The following is an 18,215-nucleotide window of genomic DNA, read 5'->3' on the forward strand; positions in this document are numbered from 1 at the left end:
GTTACCATTTCCGACACCCCGTTACTGCACGTTACTTTAGCAGCTCTATGAACTTTTTTTTTTTATTTCGCTTTGCCCTGGTTAACCCCTCCTCTGTCCGGTGAACTTGAGCTTCTGCCCGCTGTGCCTGTGGTTTGGCGTGGTGAAGTGAGGCACAATTGTGACGATTTGCGTGCTCTAATCAATTCAGTGATTGCCGTGGACAACCCAAGTTCCGAATTAAGGACGTTAAGCTCTTTTTAGCTGCTCCGGTTTTTGTGGTGCTGCTGCTTTCTATTTTAGAGCTTAGATTCTCTGCCCGAATCCCACCTGACCTGAGGACCGACCCGAAATCAGGCTCCTATTTTTATTTTATATAAAGCTCTGGTGTGATAATCACAATGTTGCTAAGTAACCAATTATTATTGTTCACTAAAGCGAACGAAATAGCGAAAATTGAAAGTGAAAAACATTTGTGTTAACTGAATCTAATAAAAACGGTAATTAAAAGGAAAAACATAACTATCTCGAACTGTATTTTGTGTTTATAAAACTAACTAAAACGAGCTGAAATTACTGATAGAATACCCTCATTTTTGTGTTTAATTTATTTATAAGCGCTGTTGTACAGCGGAGTTGTACAGCGGGCGGTGTTGTGCCGAGCGCGCGGCACTCGTGGTCCGTTAGTTCTTGTGTAAAGCGCTCGCGCTAGCAAGCCCACCCTAAAATGAACAGAAAAAATAAAAACAAAATAAAATTAAACTATAATAAAAATGAAAACTGTAATCACGTAGCTCTGGGCGCACGTGAACGCCTCCGCGTTTGACTTGCAGCATTGTGTGTAGCTGTTCTTAAAAATCATTTGAATTAAATAATAGTTCTATGCTTCTATGTTACAGTGTTAATTAACATAATTCTGATTATATTTCGCTCATTCAATCAGCCCGAAAACAGAGTTTATGGGGCGGATCGGGTCAGGCTCATAATGACAGTTTATGGTTCGGGCTTGGGCAGAATGTGCACGGGCTCCGGCTGGGTCGGATTTTTTGGGCATGATCTAAGCTCTATTCTCTTTTGGTGAAGCTGTTATATTAATACCATTTTAACGGGCATTAAATTGTTGTTTTTGTCCATTATTTTGTTTTATATATACATATTTCTTTTGAGTGTGGCTTGGTTTGTTAAATTTCATCCCCAGACGCGTTTTTCCGCTTTTTTCAGTATTACAAGTTTTAGTAATTTTCTTTGGTTGTGTGGAGAATTTCGTTTTATTTTTTTGAAATTCGTTAGATTATATTTTTGTCAACATTTTGGGTTTATTTTCGTTTGTTATTTTTTGTTATTTTTCTAATAATAATAGTAAATGCATAATTGATTTCCTTTTTTTGACGGGCGAATAATAAAAAGTAACGCGATAGTTACTTTTACTGGTAACTAATTACTTTTATAGTGGAGTAACTCCGTTAGTAACTCAGTTACTTTTTTGGAGAAGTAACGAGTAACTACAACTAATTACTTTTTCAAAGTAACGTGCCCAACACTGTTTATATATAAGGAGAAGTACAGTCCTCTAATAATCCTGACTAACCAGTAATTATTATTTCAGTGCAGCTGATGCTGCAAATATCCTTAAACAGTTTTAGTCCTGCCCTTTTTCATTTCGTCTAAAAATAATTTAAATACTGAAAATATCAAGTGTTAATTTGATTTTATTTACTTAGATTTTCGTTTCTGAAGAAGAGACGTCAGTTATTTTATACTAGAGCTTATAGATAGGGCTTGCCTTGCATAGTCAGGGCACATTCCAAATGCACTCCTGCCATCAACGCTAAGCATAGTTTCGTTTGGAGAGAAATGCTACAACACCGATGCAGTTGAAATTCTATTCTTTTTCAGTAAATGAAGCAACATCACAGATTACTAATCATGAGAGAAAATATAGACTTTGGGACACTGGATTGTAAAAATGGATGCCTTACCCGTTGAAAGTCTTGCTCACTCTTGAAACCTTGCGCTGCGTTCCAAGTAGCTGCCCGCAGATGTGCCGGATTAAAATCGGCGCGGCCAAATAAGAAAATCGGCCGATGCCGATTGATAAAAAAATAACAAAAATCGGCCGATTAAATCGGCTGGCCGATCGATCGGTCGGCCTCTAGTACAAGGAAATATCTCACTCTGAGAAAACATGTTAAAACAACTAAATTTAATCTAAAAACAAGCCCAAAAAAGCTGTCAAATATTTACACACATCTGACCCTTTTATATTACTTAATGTTTTGCAGTCACTTTGTTTGAAGGGGAATTCCATCATTTTGTTTTTACAAAACGTTGGTTTATAATATACATGCATTCAGACTTGGTTAGGTGTGAAAAGCTCCATTCTAGTGAAACTTGCACAGTCAGAACTGTTTCCAGTGGTGTACCACACGTCTAATCCTTTAAAAGCTTCTTCACAGAAAATTTTAACACCAAACATGAAATGTAATGAGTATAGTGCCACAGTTTTGAGAACGTTTTGGGACTAAATTGTGTTTTAAAAACCATGTATTAAGGAGAATTACATGTGGGGCATATTGCACCAAAAATACCACAAGAAATCTTATTTGTTGAGATTTCACACTATTTTGTCACAATTTTTCTGAAGGGAAACGACACTTTTAGGCAAGTTTCACTTGCATTTTTTTTACTGCATCTGGATAGATGCATAAACTTATGGTTGGTGAATGGAGTACTTTATCAGAACAGTGTTCTGACCTGCTGTGTGGAAAAGGTTTATAGTAATAGGTTAAAATTAAAATTTTTGCTTTGTAACAAGCCAATCTCGCACTGTAAGTGGAATGCTGTATTTCTAAAGCTTGTAGTCAGTTGCTAAATAGAGGTGGATGCATTTTTCTGGACATAGTAAAACGATAAAATCTGTTGCCTTGCACTGCAGTTACAATGTAAGCCAGTAGGCAGATGCTGAAGTAAATTTTGAGCCAAACTGATTTGATTTCCTGTTCTTCTCTAGTGCAGTGCAGCGACATAATTGACTCTTCTGTTCAGAAGCATCAGATATAATTCAGAATACAAATCCTGAAGTATTGCTTTTATTGTGAATCTGTTTTTGATGGAGAGGCATTGTTACTCTCTTGGGTCTCCTGAAAGAGGCTTTAATGTTTACAATGATGTTACATCACCCATAACTGATGTCAATCAGTGTGGTGTGTACTGGTGTGAAATACTGTCACATCCAATCAGATGAACCTGGATGGTTTAATTGACAATCTAATGCCCCGTCCCTTTTCTCAGAATGCCTCTCACACCCACACACTCTCGCTCTCTCTCTCTCTCTCTCTCTCTCTCTCTCTCTCTGATTGATCACTGCTGGTTAGTCAGTTTTCAGTCAGGCCTGTGTGCACTGGCACCTCGCTCTGTTCAGAGCTGGGCAGTCGGCTGGTTTTGGTTGAATCTGCAGCTTCAGGGATGAGGATAGAGGAGGAACAGAAGGAAGGATGGGATGAGGAGAAAGAGGCAGAGCGAATGCACTGTGAGAAGTTGGAGAAAGAGAGTATGCAACTTGGCAAAGCTCTCGCCGTCATCTGGAGTGAAATCCACTGTCTCCATGACGACATCGACTCCATCATGGACTTGATACGAAATGTAAATACTGCAGACCGCCATCTGTGGCTTTCTCTCTCTCTCTCTCTCTCTCTCTCTCTCTTTCTTTCTATCTCTCTCTCTCTTTAACTCTTACTTCCCCCACCCCCTGCCCTAACCCCACCCCCCCAAATCTTCTCTCCTGCACTGTTATCTTAGCTGGCTAACTCCTCCTTCGTTAGTTCAGAGCTCTGTCTCTGCAGATGTTTTGGTGTGTGTTGCCTTTTCAAACACTTGGATCCATCAGAATGCTTTGTTTTATCCCACATTCTCTTATCCCACATTCTCTTATTTAGGGATGCACTGGTATAAATTATTCAGTCTTTTTTTTAACAGTTTTCTAACAAAAAAATTAGGGCTGGCCCGAATAGCGTTTTTTGAGCTCCGGATATTCGGCACTGATTCGAAGCGAATATTCGAATATTCGTTTTTAAAAAAAGAGGTTAAAAAAAAAAAAAGCAAATCACGGCCCCTTTAATCCACTGAAAAATGTTCAATTTGCTCTGACCGACGAGACATATTCACCCCGGATTTTTGGTGTTTTTATCCCGGATTTTTGTGTTTTCACCCCATATTTTTTCTGTGTTTTTAGCCCAGATTTCTTTGTGTTTTCATCCCGGAATTTCTGCTGCTCCACACCGAGGCTGCTGCTGCACGGTTTCTCCGCTGCGCAAGCCAGCCCAGTAAATTGCTGTTTGTGTTTTCACACTTAGGCTATTTGCTTAAAAAAAACAAACAAAAAAACGTTTGTTCAGGAAGTATTTTATATTCTTAAACATTGTTGATTATATTAGAGGACAGTCATTGTAAACTGTACTTGGTCTATTTCGGTTAAAGGTTTTGTGCAGGGCATATTACTGATTTTGTATTTTTGCACTTGGGCTATAAGCTCAATATTAAATATTTCGTTTGCTTCGAAATTATTTAATATTTTTAAACCATTTTAATTTATATTAGATAAGAGGAAATTCGTTCAGACATCATTTTTGTAGGCCAGGCTTTTGTAACCGATTTAGCCCCTACTGTTGCCACATTACCCCTTACGTTTTATTATATAAATCAGTTTCGAAGAGCCTGCATTTTTTTTTATCATGTATAATAGAGGTCTGCGCGAGACTGATTTTTAAACCCACTCTTCCACGCTCCCGCGTTTCTGTCTCGTTACCTCGCCGCAAAAAAATTGCTTCTTTTAATCCCGCGCCCGCCCGCCACATACACATTTCTGCCGCTCCCGCCCCACGTTCCTAATATAAATTAAATAAACTACATTTAATGCTTCAAATTTACTTATATATTTATTAAAACAGCAGCGCTGAATAGTGCGGTCCCTTTCCTTACCCCAGTCCAAACACCATCGGTGTGTGCGTGTGTGTCGGTCCATCCTGCGCGTTGAGAGTTTTCTTTAGGTTTTTTTTTTTTTTACAATTATTACAGTTTTCTTAACTATTTATTAATTTGCTCCCGCATCGTCTGGATTAAACTCCCGCTCCAGCCAATAACAGTTCAGTTCTGTCCCGCGCGCAAGATATTCTGACGGGACCCGCGAGAACAGAAGTGGTTAGAGTGAGGTGGAACTCTGGAAAGGAGAAAAAAAACGAATATCCGAATACCAAAATTAAAAACCGAATACCTACTCAACGAACGAATATCCGAATACCCGAATATTCGGGTCCAGCCCTAAAAAAAATGTAGTTTGCAGGATATTTAGTTCATCCCTGCTCTTGTCTCATGTTCTCTTAGCTAATATTCTTTTAGCCCACCTTCTCTTATTTGATGCTTGCCACATTGTCTTATATCATGTTATACCCAACGTTATTGTATCACACGCTCTCTTATCCCATGTTCTTTTATCTAGGGATGCACCAAAATGGAATGTTTCAGCTAAAACATTAAAAAAATTAAACATTTGACTGAATACTGTAAATGTTAGTTTTTCATATATTTTGCCCATTTTTGTTACCATTTCATGTATTAAAAAATGTGCCTTACTCCATGATTTAATCACCTAATCAAAAACATCATTCTCTTCACTTATTTGGCAGAACATAAGTGCTTAATTAATTTATGTTGCAGAAATTTCAGTGCATCCCTACTCTTATCCTATATTCCGTCTGTTCTTTTATCCCAGTTGCTTTTTTGAGCGATGTCATAGGTGGGAGCTATTTGATTGGGGTAATCACTTTCAGGTTGTGTGAGAGGCAATTAATGGGGGGCAGGGTAAATGTGTTTGGCTGTTTGGGTGTTTTGAGGGGGAGGATAATGCTCTTTAAAGCTTTAAACCGGGTGTGAAAAGCTGTGTCTTTGTTTGAGGAGCTATATGCTTTTAGGAGGATCTATCAGGGGAGGGGTTTGAGGGGTAATGCTGTTTTGTGGCTGCTTCTGTTGAGAGGGATCATGATGATTGAGTGAGTGATGAGGAGATGGTTGAGAGTACCGTGCTGTTTGTTTACCAGGAACAATAAATGATTACAAATTTAGGCTAATAGGGGCAATATTTATTGAGCTACACATACAGCAGTAGTGTTTAACATGTATAACTTAATTAGCATGTGTAGCTTTAATATACTTTATATATACTTATACCGTATTTTTAATATACTTTATTGTATAAGGCACACTGAAAATTCTTACATTTTCCCCCAAATCTTCAGCGCGACTTATAATCCAGTGCACCTTATGTATGAATTGTACCAGTCAGGTTGTAAGGAGCAGTAAAGCCACTCTGCTTAGGTACAGCGTTATACAGGAGTTTCAGTAAAGTTTCTCTGGCAGTATTAGCATTAGCAGATAACCTTGCAAAGTGCTAGCTCTTTTGCCATTCAGAGTGGAGAATCATCGACCTGTAGCCTGCTGCTAACCCTGACTAGCACTGCTGAAGCAGTTTTAGCATTAGCCACTATCCGCGCTAAGCGCTAGTTCTTTCGCTATTCAGAGGTTGAGTGTTATCGGCCTGCAGCCTGCTTCTAACTTCGACTAGCAATGCTGGAGCAGTATAAGCATTAGCAGCTAAGCGCTAGCTCTTTCGGCGTTCATAGTAGAGTACATTAGACTGTAGCCTGTGTGTTTACCATGTTAAAACAAGCTACGTGTGACGAACCACTAGCAAATATCTCCCTGGCTTACCGCTGTTCTGCGTTGTTATGCGGCATTAGCCTTAGCTTAGCTAGCGGTTAGCTGCTAATGTTAATATTTGTGCACCCAGCTATAGTGGAAATCTGGAAGTCTAAGCTTACTGTGAAAAAGTGGAAGCTTTTAACTAGGGGTGGGAATCGTTTACTATCTCACGATTCGATTCGATTCCGATTTTGGGGGCCACGATTCGATTCAAAATCGATTTTTGATTCAAAACGATTTGAATTATAAAAATTTCTGCTTCTGGCTTATGAATCTTATTGAAAAAAAACCTCCATAATATACACTGGTCCTGGAGCAGGTAATGTGTTACAAAAACAATAAAATGTGCAGGAATGTGGGTCCTCAGTGACAGAGGAATCACTGGGATATCACAATGACGTTAATGAACAATAAATAAATAATAAATAACACTGCTTTATTACCAGGCTACTAGCGGTGGTGTGTAGGTGACGCTGCTGGGCTGATGTGATGATAGCAGTGGAGCGCTAAAGTTCAGGAGCAGCTGCTGATTAACTAGTTAATTTAAGGTCGTTGTATTTCTTCAGAAAGGGGGCAGGAGGTGGAGAAATTAATTCATATGGTCCATTCCTTAATTCCTCTGTGATGAGGAGCTGAAATTAGCTCTGATTAGCTTATTGTATTTTTCCGTTCCGCCTTAAATGCTGCAGCCCGCTGCCACCTGTAGCGTTATTTAAGGTGGAACTGGAAAGTTAGCTAGTTAGCTAGCTAACAGTTACTGAAACTAACTACTAGCGATCTTTTTTATGCTTGTTATGAAGCATTCTGCCATAAAACATTGAAACTACACGTTAATCTAATGTAATATAGTGCTTGTTCTGCCATCTTACCGGTGATTCTCAAACACCTACGCTCTGTGTGTGTCTGGAAGATCTCCGTTTGAAAGGACAAGCGCTATCCCCAGGGTTGCCAGGTCCAACAAAAATACCCAGCCCAAAATCAGTCTAAAACCCGCCCCTCAGAATCGATTTTGGGACATTTTAAATCGATTCTGAATCGTAGTAAATGAGAATCAAGATTCTTATGTGAATCGATTTTTTGGCACACCTCTACTTTTAACTCACCTAAATAAAGAGTTTTCAGGAGAGAAATCTGAGTAGATTAACATCCAGCGCTCGTTTGACTAAAATATATATTTTTTTTATGAATTGCAGTTTTGTTTACTTAACTTAGCTTACCCAGTGGAGAGACCTGCTGAATTAGAGAGAAAACATGGCAACACCCCTGTTTCCTTACTAGTGTCGCATAATACACCTTATAATCCGGTGTACCTTATGTATGAAAATAGACCAGCAAATAGACATGTATTAATAGTGTGCCTTATAAACAGGTGTGCCTTATAGTCTGAAAAATACAGTACACAGTTCCTGCAGATTTTGTGATGGGAGTGGCGTGTTGATGGCGCATTTTTATTTGGGGCCAGGTCTGACAAAACACCGAACCATGGCATAGAATTGGTTTCATTTGAGCAAGCTCCTGCGATGGCAGAAGAGTGTGGATGAGTATTGTCCTGATGGAATGGTACTCCAGGTTGTTGGACAGATTCTGGTGCAGCACTTGCATCCATTTTATTATAATGTTGTCATAATTATTATATTATAATATGATTACAGAGTGTGTTTGTGTGTGATGGAGTGTGTTTGATCATCTGATTGTTCTCTTCCAGCAGAGAAATCTGGAGGGATATGTGGGCTTTGCCAACCTGCCCAACCAGGTGTATCGCAAATCCGTCAAGAGGGGTTTCGAGTTCACGCTCATGGTGGTTGGTAAGTCGCACACCTGTTTGTCTAACTGTGTGTGTGTGTGTGTGTGGGAAAGAGAGAGGGAGTGCACAGGTGGTCATAGTTAAGTGACACATTCTTTACTCGCATGTGTGTGTGTGTGTGTGTGTGTGTGTGTGTGTGTGCATGCAGATGAAAGCTTGTGTGTGTTCTGGTCTGTTAGGGTTAAGGCTGTTTGTTAGGCTTGGTTTGTGTTTAGATTGTCAGTGTGGATGTTTGTTAGATGCAGCTGCTCTGTTGGAATTTATTAAGTCATGTCTGTTCTAAAGCCCACATATTAAACACAGGACCCGTAGGCCACATCCTGCCTGTGGCAAAATCCAACACAGCCTAGAGTTTAGTATTATTATGCTGCACTACAGTCCCCAGCATGCACTGTAACAAAATGTGCACTCCAACTCCCTTCCCCAACAACAGCAGTTAAACTCAGGGTTGCCAGTTTAGCATAATTTCCATCTTTCATCGTCATATTTTTTTGTCATTTGTTTTTTTTCCAAAAAAGCGGGTAGCAACAAATCTAGTGACTTTTTTTTTTTGTTGTCGTGAAAATCTACCACTACTCCCTACTACACAGGAGAGACTTACTTAAACTGCCCACCATTAGAGAGAGAGGTAGAGTTTAGATTGTCTGCCCGAGCCCGCCACTTTGCTCTGGCCCTTTTGGGTTGGATTCAAGAATATGGTCTGTTAAGTAGGCCTTCTTTTTTAATGCTATTTTTTATTGTGTGTATATATAGCTATGGTAAAGTAAAGTAACAAAATCACACTCTGACCGTAAAAAAAAAAAATCCCCAAGTTAAAATATTCTAATCATGCAGCACTGGCCTGCTAGGGCTCACACGCCAGCTCCTCCACTCATCCGCATTACAATTTAATTGCCGTGCTTTGTGTAGCCTAATAAACTAATATAATACACACATCATCCTCGTAGCCTATTTTGCTGATGTTTAAGTCTGTGGGGTCATTTTTCACATTGTTTGGCACTGTTTCCTTAACATCTTTTTAAACAGATTTTATTCATTCAACCAAATCAGAATTGTAGAAAAAAAAAATTAAAAGTTAATGCAGTACTTACTAAAAACATGATGTGTTTAAATTGGGCTCGGGCTCATAATGGCGGGTTTAATTTTTTTTGGGCCCGATCTATGCTCTAGCAAGTCGCACATTCTACCCCCTCTTGCATCTTCTCTGTACTAAGCACACATTACATTACATTACATTACATTACATTACATTTGGCAGACGCTTTTGTCCAAAGCGACTTACAATAGTCAAGTACAATGTAAAATAAGTTTAAAGGTAAAAACAACTTTGGATAGGGATAAAAGGAGGTCAAAGGGGAATAATAGGATAGAGGAGTGAAGGAGGGGAAGAAGGAAATGAGGTTAGAAGTAGTTAGTTTGTTAGAGGTGTTAAGAGAGTAAGTGCTCTTTGAAGAGCTCTGTCTTCAGGAGTTTCTTAAAGATAGCGAGAGATTCTCCTGATCTGGTAGTGGAAGGTAGTTTGTTCCACTATTGGGGAACTCTGTATGAGAACAGTCTGGATTGCTTTGTGTGAATGTTTGCTAAAGCGAGGCGACGTTCATTGGAGGAGCGCAGCGGCCGGGAGGTAGCGTAAGTCTTCAGGAGTGAGTGCAGGTAGGAAGGAGCCTGTTCTGTCATCACCTTGTAGGCGATTGTAAAAGCTTTGAATTTGATGCGAGCATCAACTGGTAGCCAATGGAGCTCAATGAGCAGCGGGGTGACATGTGCCCGTTTTGGCTGGTTGAAGACCAGACGTGCTGCTGCGTTCTGGATCATCTGGAGTGGTTTTACTACACAGGCCGGGAGGCCAGTTAGCAGGGCGTTGCAGTAGTCGAGGCGTGAGATGACGACTGCTTGCACCAGGAGTTGGGTGGCCTGTTGCGTCAAGAACGGTCTAATTTTTCGGATGTTATAGAGCGCAAAGCGGCAGCACACTCAAACAGTTATCTGTATCTAATGTTTTTTTTTTTTTTTTTTTCGTACAATATGTCAGGGTCTACTTTTTATTTATTTATATATTTTGCTGTTGCACTTTTTGCCATATAAAAAAAATGGATAGCTTAGTTTGAACAGTTATTTAAAAGTGAAAAAAAAGCCTACAAATGTTCTGGCCCTGGCTTTGTTTCTTTTTTTTAATCATTCTTATCTGCTTCTGAACTGAGCATATCTACCCTCTTTATAACAGAGTTTCTAATTAGGCACAAAACAGCCATTTTTGATTTAGAAAAAATAGCAAAATATGTTCATGAAATTCCATTTGAAGAACAATTAAACATTTACAGGACTTCTAACAGTGTATTCTACATTTATATTAGATGTTTTTTATGTTGTCCGTTTGTGAGTTCAGGTGTTTACCGATGGAAGATTCGAATATAACTGTAAATGGCTTCCTAAAATAAGGCTCAGGCATTTACGTTTACATGCATTATTTTTAAATAATTTGAACTGAATTTAATTAGAGATATCCTAAGGAATACACTCAGAAAAATAAGCTTTCAAAGTAATTTTTTGTGACTCGTTTACTGCTTTTACAAACTTTGACTCAATATGAATCCATTATGAGAGAGAGAGAGAGAGATATTTCTGGAAAAAAGAGATTTCTGTTGAAAATAGCTCTCTCTCCATGCTGCAGGCTCCTCTTTTCTACCTCCTCCTCTTTTTTAGTTCACTCTAGTTTTAGCTGTGCCTAACCCATATCTAGCCTGCGTGTCAGAGAAATGGCACACACACACACACACACTTCTGTACTCTTTTTGACACTTTGTGGAGTGTGCTATTTTAACACTCCCACAAAGCTTTTGAAATGTGTTTCCACCCCCGTATTTTTCTTTCTCACTCTTTCGCTCACTCTTCCTTCATTTTCTCTTCACCCCTTCTCCCTCAAGTTTTCTTACTGCTTTCTAACACAATCGTACCATTTTTCTTTCAACATGCACACACTCACACACACATGACCAAATTACACTAAAACCTTCTAGTACATAAATAGATAATGCATTATATATAGGTAATAAAGGTGCTACAAAAAGATGCTTTTTACTTCCATTTCACTTCATTAAAGATGTTGGTTGATTGCTACTAGGGATGCATAAATACATTTGTTTTTCAACCGAGTTCGAGTACATTTATTTTGTACTCCACGATACCTACTTTGAATTAAGCAATCAGAAGAATTATGTAATAGTGCCGTTGTTAGTGTAAAGTAGTGCAATGCAGTAGTTAATTAGTTAATTCTGAGCATTTTACTTGTTCATTTTTTTACAGGCTGGATACTTTGTGTTGGTTGTATTAACTCTTTGACTTCAAGGTGGACTAACGTCTACTCTGGGTTTATCGGGATCTGGGGTGCTGAAGTCTGATCTGCAGGCATCATTAAACTGGTGCTGGTCTTAGTGGTGGCGTGGGGGGAAGGAATGGTCTACAGGGCTTTGGAAGATGCTTTACAAGGCCTTGGAAGAGGCTATCCAGGGCTTTTGGAAGATGCTCTCCAGGGCTTCGGAAGAGGCTATCCAGGGCTTTTGGAAGATTCTCTCCAGGGCTTTTGGAAGATGCTCTCCAGGGCTTCGGAAGAGGCTATCCAGGGCTTTTGGAAGATGCTCACCAGGGCTTTTGGAAGATGCTCACCAGGGCTTTTGGAAGATGCTCACCAGGGCTTTTGGAAGATGCTCTCCAGGGCTTTGGAGGATGCTATTCAGGGCTTTTGAAAATGCTCATCAGATATTTGGATGATGCTTCCAAGAGCTTTGGTAGGTACCTTTTGGGGCTTTATGAAATGCTTTGGAGGATGCTTTCAATGGCTTTTGAAGGATCTTATCCATGGAGGATGCTCTCATTGGCTTTCGGAGGATGCAATCCAAAGCTTTAGAGGATGCTATCCAGAGCATTCAGAAACTGTTCTCTGAGACTTTGGAAAGATTTTTCAGGTTTTATTAAAGGAGTCACTTTGAAAACACTGTCAAAAATTCATGTATATCCATTTTTTCCCATTTTTCTCATTTTAACATACATGTAGTAAATTTTCCTTATGTTTTGTCCACATTTAATGACGATTGGACCAATTATAAATGCTTCAAAATTACCTTTAAAGAAATACTTTTGCAATTACATACATTGAAAGATTCCCTCTCCTGTAAAGTTGCTGGTTTGGAGACTTTTTTTAAGTTTTGTATGACAGTGATGATATATAGAGGAGTGCAGGGGAGTGTGTGCAGGCCTTGTTGACCCCACAGCAGAGAGACTGTGTGTAACAGAGCCAGAGGAACCAGTGTTCACACTGTTCTGTAGTCGGTTAGAGTCCCGCTGTCGCTCACGGAGATGGACGCCGCGGCTTTTTGGCTCCGCTCTACATTTTTCCCTCCAAAACTTCAGAGAGGGAAAAAATCTGTTTCCTGTCCTCTTTCTCTCTCTCTTTCTCGCTCTTTTTTCCCTTCCCAAGCATTTCCGTTCTTTGGTTTTCTATCTCTCCCTCCTGCCAGCTGGCCCGGGGTGCGCTCGGGAGGCTGGTGTGGGAAAATGTGCAGAGTTTATTGAGCTTAAAGATCAGATTATTGAGCTGTACGTTCAGACTTGCTATCGGAGAGAAGCACACTTTCACAAACATCATTAACATGATGGAGGGACATTTTGCAAGAAATCAAACTTTCACTAAAATGATGGTGGTCCGTCAAGACCTGTTGAGAGTGTAAAGTTTAGTAATTTTTTTTTTCTTTAGTACAAGAGTAAAGAATTGGAAGCTTAGCATGGGGATAACTACAGGCCTAAATCATCACAGCAGGTATGCCTGTAGTGATCACACCTGCAGTTCTCAAGTAGACAAAATAGTCTACTAATAGTGTGCATGCGTGGGTGTGTGTACGTGCATGCATTCGTGATTCAGCTGTTTGAAAGATTCTGATAGCAAGTAGCGGTCTCAACCTGTAATAAAAGTGTTTCCTGAAGTCTGTAACACACATACACACACACACACACACACACACACAGCTGCTGACAGTAATATTCTACAAGTCTTTTCCGTCTTTTCTGTCAAGATTTTTGTCCACATTTAGCATTGCATGCATTGTTAACATTTTTCATATTGATTTCTGCTGAAAGCTTTAGAACCAATAAAGTCTTCAAAGTGTGTGTGTGTGCGCGTAGGTGTGCCTGTCCTCATGCAGGTGTGTTATTTGTGTCTGAAAGGAAAGAATCAATATGTGAATGTGTGTTTGAATATATGTGCAGTCTGCAGCAAATCTGCAGTCTAAAAGCTACTGATATGGTTCTGTGTTGCAATATTTTGCTTTGCAGTACTGTATCGATTTTCAAAAGCACAGTATTTAATAGTTTACCATTCGTTTCATATTAGTTTACGTTTAAAGATTGTTGGTGGACAGTGGTTCATTTTGTGTTGTGTTTGAACTCCGCCCACTTGATAGCGATGTTGTTTTCTGTTGTTAGATTCCTCTGTTTTGATTGGATACAAAGCTAACTTTTTCTTTTTTTCCTTTCATAAATATAAGTGACTCTTTCCAATACCCAACCCTACCCTATAGACCAACTTTCAACTTGGAGTGTGTGTTTGTTTGTGTATCCGATTATTTTGTCTGACAGGCTTAGCCTCCAGGTCCTGGCCGGGTTGCCTGGTGACCTGTTGTCCAGGAGGGAAGCTTCAGCTCAGTAATCCACAAGATTAAAGTGTGTGTGTGTGTGTGTGTGTGTGTCATCTTCCCTCCCATTCAGGCCATGTTTAAACCTACCCTGTGACTCTGTGAAGCTTCAGTTACTCCATTAGCTCATTGCTGCTAGTGAGAAGTGCTGGATCACATCTGGTGCCTTTTCCAGTGTTCTACAGTACAGCACTCATACACAGTTGTGTGGGTGTGTGAGATCACTGAGGAGGTCAAACACTACTACTACTACTACTACTACTACTACTATTTGGATTAACTACCCCTTTAATGGCATACTTAGTCTTTATAGAACAGTCTCTTTTAAAGATCATGTTCATTTATTATAGAAGTAAGCAAGGCCTGCCATCAGCTACTGGAGCCCTGAGAGAGCACAAGTGGCCTTGCTCTCTCTGCGTGGGTAGGTGGCGCACTCTCCCTTGCATCATTCCAAAGGGTAATGTCGAGCGCTGTGATGCTACTTTGCAGAGCTACATCAGCAGTTCATAAAGAGGCAGTGGATGACTTCACATGTGCTGGTGTTCAGACCTCCTGGTGTTGGTGCATTACAAGTGATAGCGGGAGTCCTAATGGTCGTGTAAATTGGGGAGGAAATGGTGAAAAAATAGAAATAAAATGATAAAGTCCTTATTGTTATACCTGACTGACCATATAAGGTTGTCCCATTGCAAATGTGTTCTATTCTAACCCAGGCTGTAGTCTTGCAAGCATCTTTCACAAGCAAAATATGCCCTTTTTGAGAAAAGTTGAAAAATAATTCTGCAGTTGAAAGAGTTTGAGAAGTTTTGTTCGACATGCAAGAGGTCCCCCAAAATCCACGACATTCATTGAGCAATAATTCCCTCCATAAGTGCACATCCTGTGGGTGCCAACACTATTGGCAGACGGCAAACAGTTACGACAACTGCTGTTATACCATGTCAACATTACCACAGAGTGCAATGATATCGTGCTAAACTATCATGAAGTGATTCAGAATGACAGCAAGATTAACTTCAGTGGCGAGTCCCGTTTTTGTTTTGGTGATAACAACAAACATATCCATGTGCAGAGGCACTGTGTTTAGAGACAAAATTAACTTTCAAATCTGCAACAGTGGAATGTATTATTGCAGGATACCATTAGGATGCTCAACAACTCAATTCCGAAACATCTGGCATGTTTCATTAGCTAAGGGTGCGGCCCGACCCATACTAAGAGACATTACTTCTCTATGTATCTCAGTAAATATTGCCCATGTCAGTGTGCGTGCGTGCGTGCGTGCATGCGTGTGTGTGCGCACGTATTGGGGCTGCCCGATATTGGAAAAATTGTACATTGCAAACGTTCTTTTTTCAACAAAATATATCGCATGATTAAACAATGCAGGGCACAGGATGTCACCAGCCCCGCCCCCCACCCACGAGCTGAGTCAGCGTCGAGCATTTAAAACCTGAGAAAAACAGCAAAACAACAGTAATCGCTCCTTTAGTCAGGCATTTAAGTGGCTTTTTAAAAGGTAAATAAGAGCATTTTTCTGGGATTAAAAGTGTGAATTCAGCTCTAACTGGAAATATTGCAGCATGACGTGTTTGATTTAATTGCCTTAAGTGACATTGCACTTCCTGCAATGTGACAGTTGTGCATGCGCATATCGCAATGACTATGCTTAAGCAAAATATTGTGCAGCCCTAGCATGTATGCTCTTGTGTGCTAATTGTATCAGATAGTGGTTTGACTCTTCGCCTCCTGGGAGAACCAATAACTGACTTACTTTCCCATCATGCTTTTCAGCTGTTTGTGGTTTTGTTTGTCCCCTGGTCCCAATTTTATTTAATTAGAAGTGTGCGCGTATGCGTGTGCGCGTATGCGTGTGTGCGTGTGTGTTGATTTTTATCGGCCTATATCTGTAGGTCATTACTGGATAACCTTTTGACCTCTGAGCATTACAGTGAGCTTATCACAACACAAACCACACTCTGCTATCTATCCCTCCCTCTCTCTTTCTCCTTTTTCTCTCTCTTTCTCTCTCTCCTTTTGCATGCAGTCTTGTCTTTAGTATCAACAGCTGGATTTCCACTCATTCATCACACACACACACACACACAGTATGGTTAGAGCAATTCTGTGTCTTTGTTAATGCATCACATAATTCCGAGCGGTGGTAAAACTCCATGTTCAGCATATTTGCAGAATTCCCAGTTAGTTTCCTGTTTTCTCAGTGTGAGGGGTGAGCTGGAGTTTCTCCATATCTCTTGCTGCTTCTGCTTGGCTGTCTTATTTCCTTTCTCTCTTTCTTTCTCTTTCTCTCACCTCTTTTTCTCACTCAGGTTCCCTCTCAGGTCAGTTTTTCTCACTAAAGCTTTATTGCTCTGACCAAGGGCCAGTTGAGGCTCAAGAAATAGGTTTGGGGACCAGAAGGTCACCGGTTCAATTCCCTTAAGGAGCAGTATACTTGGAGCATTTATGGCTGGGGTAAATTTGAGCAATGTACTGAGTGCCTGAGTGCCTGAGAGCTTGAGTGCTGCAGTGTCTGCTTCTTAATGTGTTTGAGAGTATCAGTTGTAAAGTAGTGAAGAGGTAGAGTTGGTATACAGTGAATAGACCTATTTAAGTAATGTTCTAATCCATAATATGGCAAGAACTACTCAACTAAGTAAAGAAAAAAAAAACTACTTCAGGAAATGAAGGTTAGTCAATCTGAACAATTTCAAGAATGTTTAATTACTCCTCTCCCATTGTGTTTCTCTTCCCTGCAGTCTGTGAAGCTTAGTGCAGTTACATCTTAACAGTTAGTTAACACTGAAATTTGGACATGACAAAGTCTTATAATCAATATAATGAAGGTGTGATTTAAAAGCCCTTTAAATACTAAGAAAAATATTTTGTGTTCTGATACCTAGTAAGTAAATATATTGTGTATATCTGTTGTGTTTGTTCCCTTTTGGAGACAGAGGCTGAGTTCACTGAACTGAGTAAGTGAGCAACCCTTAGACTTTTTTTTTTTAACCACTGTGCCGCTGCACACCAGTGTGCCGTGAGATATTGTAAGGTGTGCCGTGGGAAATAATCCAATTTCCATAATGGGTCATTTTTTGGCATATTGTCAAGCGAAAGTGTTTTAAAAGTATTGTATTTTCTTCCGTGTCAGTAGGGGCAGCAGATAGCTAATTGCATTTGGGTTTACTTTCACTGGGGATGTGGCGACACCAACTACATTGTGCTTGGTGAGTGGCAAAAAGCTAGCTAACAGTGCCGTGGTACCAAATGAAACAACTGATGCTTCAAAACAAGCAGACGGACTATTTTGTTCCCCTGCTCGAAAAGTGAAATTACTCAGTGATATACTGGGTGAGTGTAGATGAATTATGTGACCATATTGTCATAATTAGTGACATAAAAAGTGTAACTTTCTAACATTTTTGGTTGGTGGTGTGCCGTTGGATTTTTGCAATGTAAAACGTCGCTCAAAAAAGGTTGAAAAACACTGCCTTAGACACATTTCCCATTGTGATTCTGTCCCCAAAACTTTTTTTTTTTTTTTTTTTTTTTGCAAATTTAAAATTACAGCAATTGCCACAATTTTTCATTTTTTCATTTTTTTTATATGCCATTTATCTGACGCTCTTGTCCTGAGCGACTTACAAGGTTATTCCTGTTACAGAGTTGGACCAATGCAGTGTTAGGAGTCTTGCCCAAGGACTCTTATTAGTGTAGAGCAGTATAGTCACCCATACTGGGAATTGAACCCCAGTCTCCCACATGATAGGGTAGTTCACTAGCAGGGAGTGGTGTTATCCACTTCGCCACACCAACCACACCAACCACGTTTATTTTTATTGACTATAGTGTAGCATAGACCAGCATAGACTTTAGTGATTATGTCGACGAATTGTTGCAATCCTAGTTAAGTTTTCTGCAGAATTGAAGGTGGTTCCCTTGCAGTGTCTCTACTGGTGTGTGTGTGTATGTGTGTGTCTGGCAGTAGGACAGGT

General features: G+C 39.9%; 1 protein-coding gene across 3 annotated transcripts in view; it reads left to right on the plus strand.

Moving 5' to 3' along the window:
* Window positions 1–18,215, plus strand: part of septin15 (septin 15) — a 65,609-nt gene that overhangs the window by 9,816 nt on the left and 37,578 nt on the right. Inside the window, exons 1-2 of one of the 3 annotated variants that reach the window (XM_022683896.2) lie at window positions 3,430–3,621; window positions 8,438–8,537. In XM_022683896.2, the coding sequence (XP_022539617.2) occupies window positions 3,445–3,621; window positions 8,438–8,537 (277 nt within the window). In that variant the 5' untranslated portion in view covers window positions 3,430–3,444. Of the gene's footprint in view, window positions 1–3,429; window positions 3,622–8,437; window positions 8,538–18,215 lie in introns of those variants that run through there. The other 2 variants (XM_049483871.1, XM_049483872.1) reach the window with 2 other exon arrangements.

This window comes from Astyanax mexicanus, chromosome 10 (genome assembly GCF_023375975.1).
Source record: "Astyanax mexicanus isolate ESR-SI-001 chromosome 10, AstMex3_surface, whole genome shotgun sequence".
NCBI classification, from domain to species: Eukaryota; Metazoa; Chordata; class Actinopteri; order Characiformes; family Acestrorhamphidae; genus Astyanax; species Astyanax mexicanus.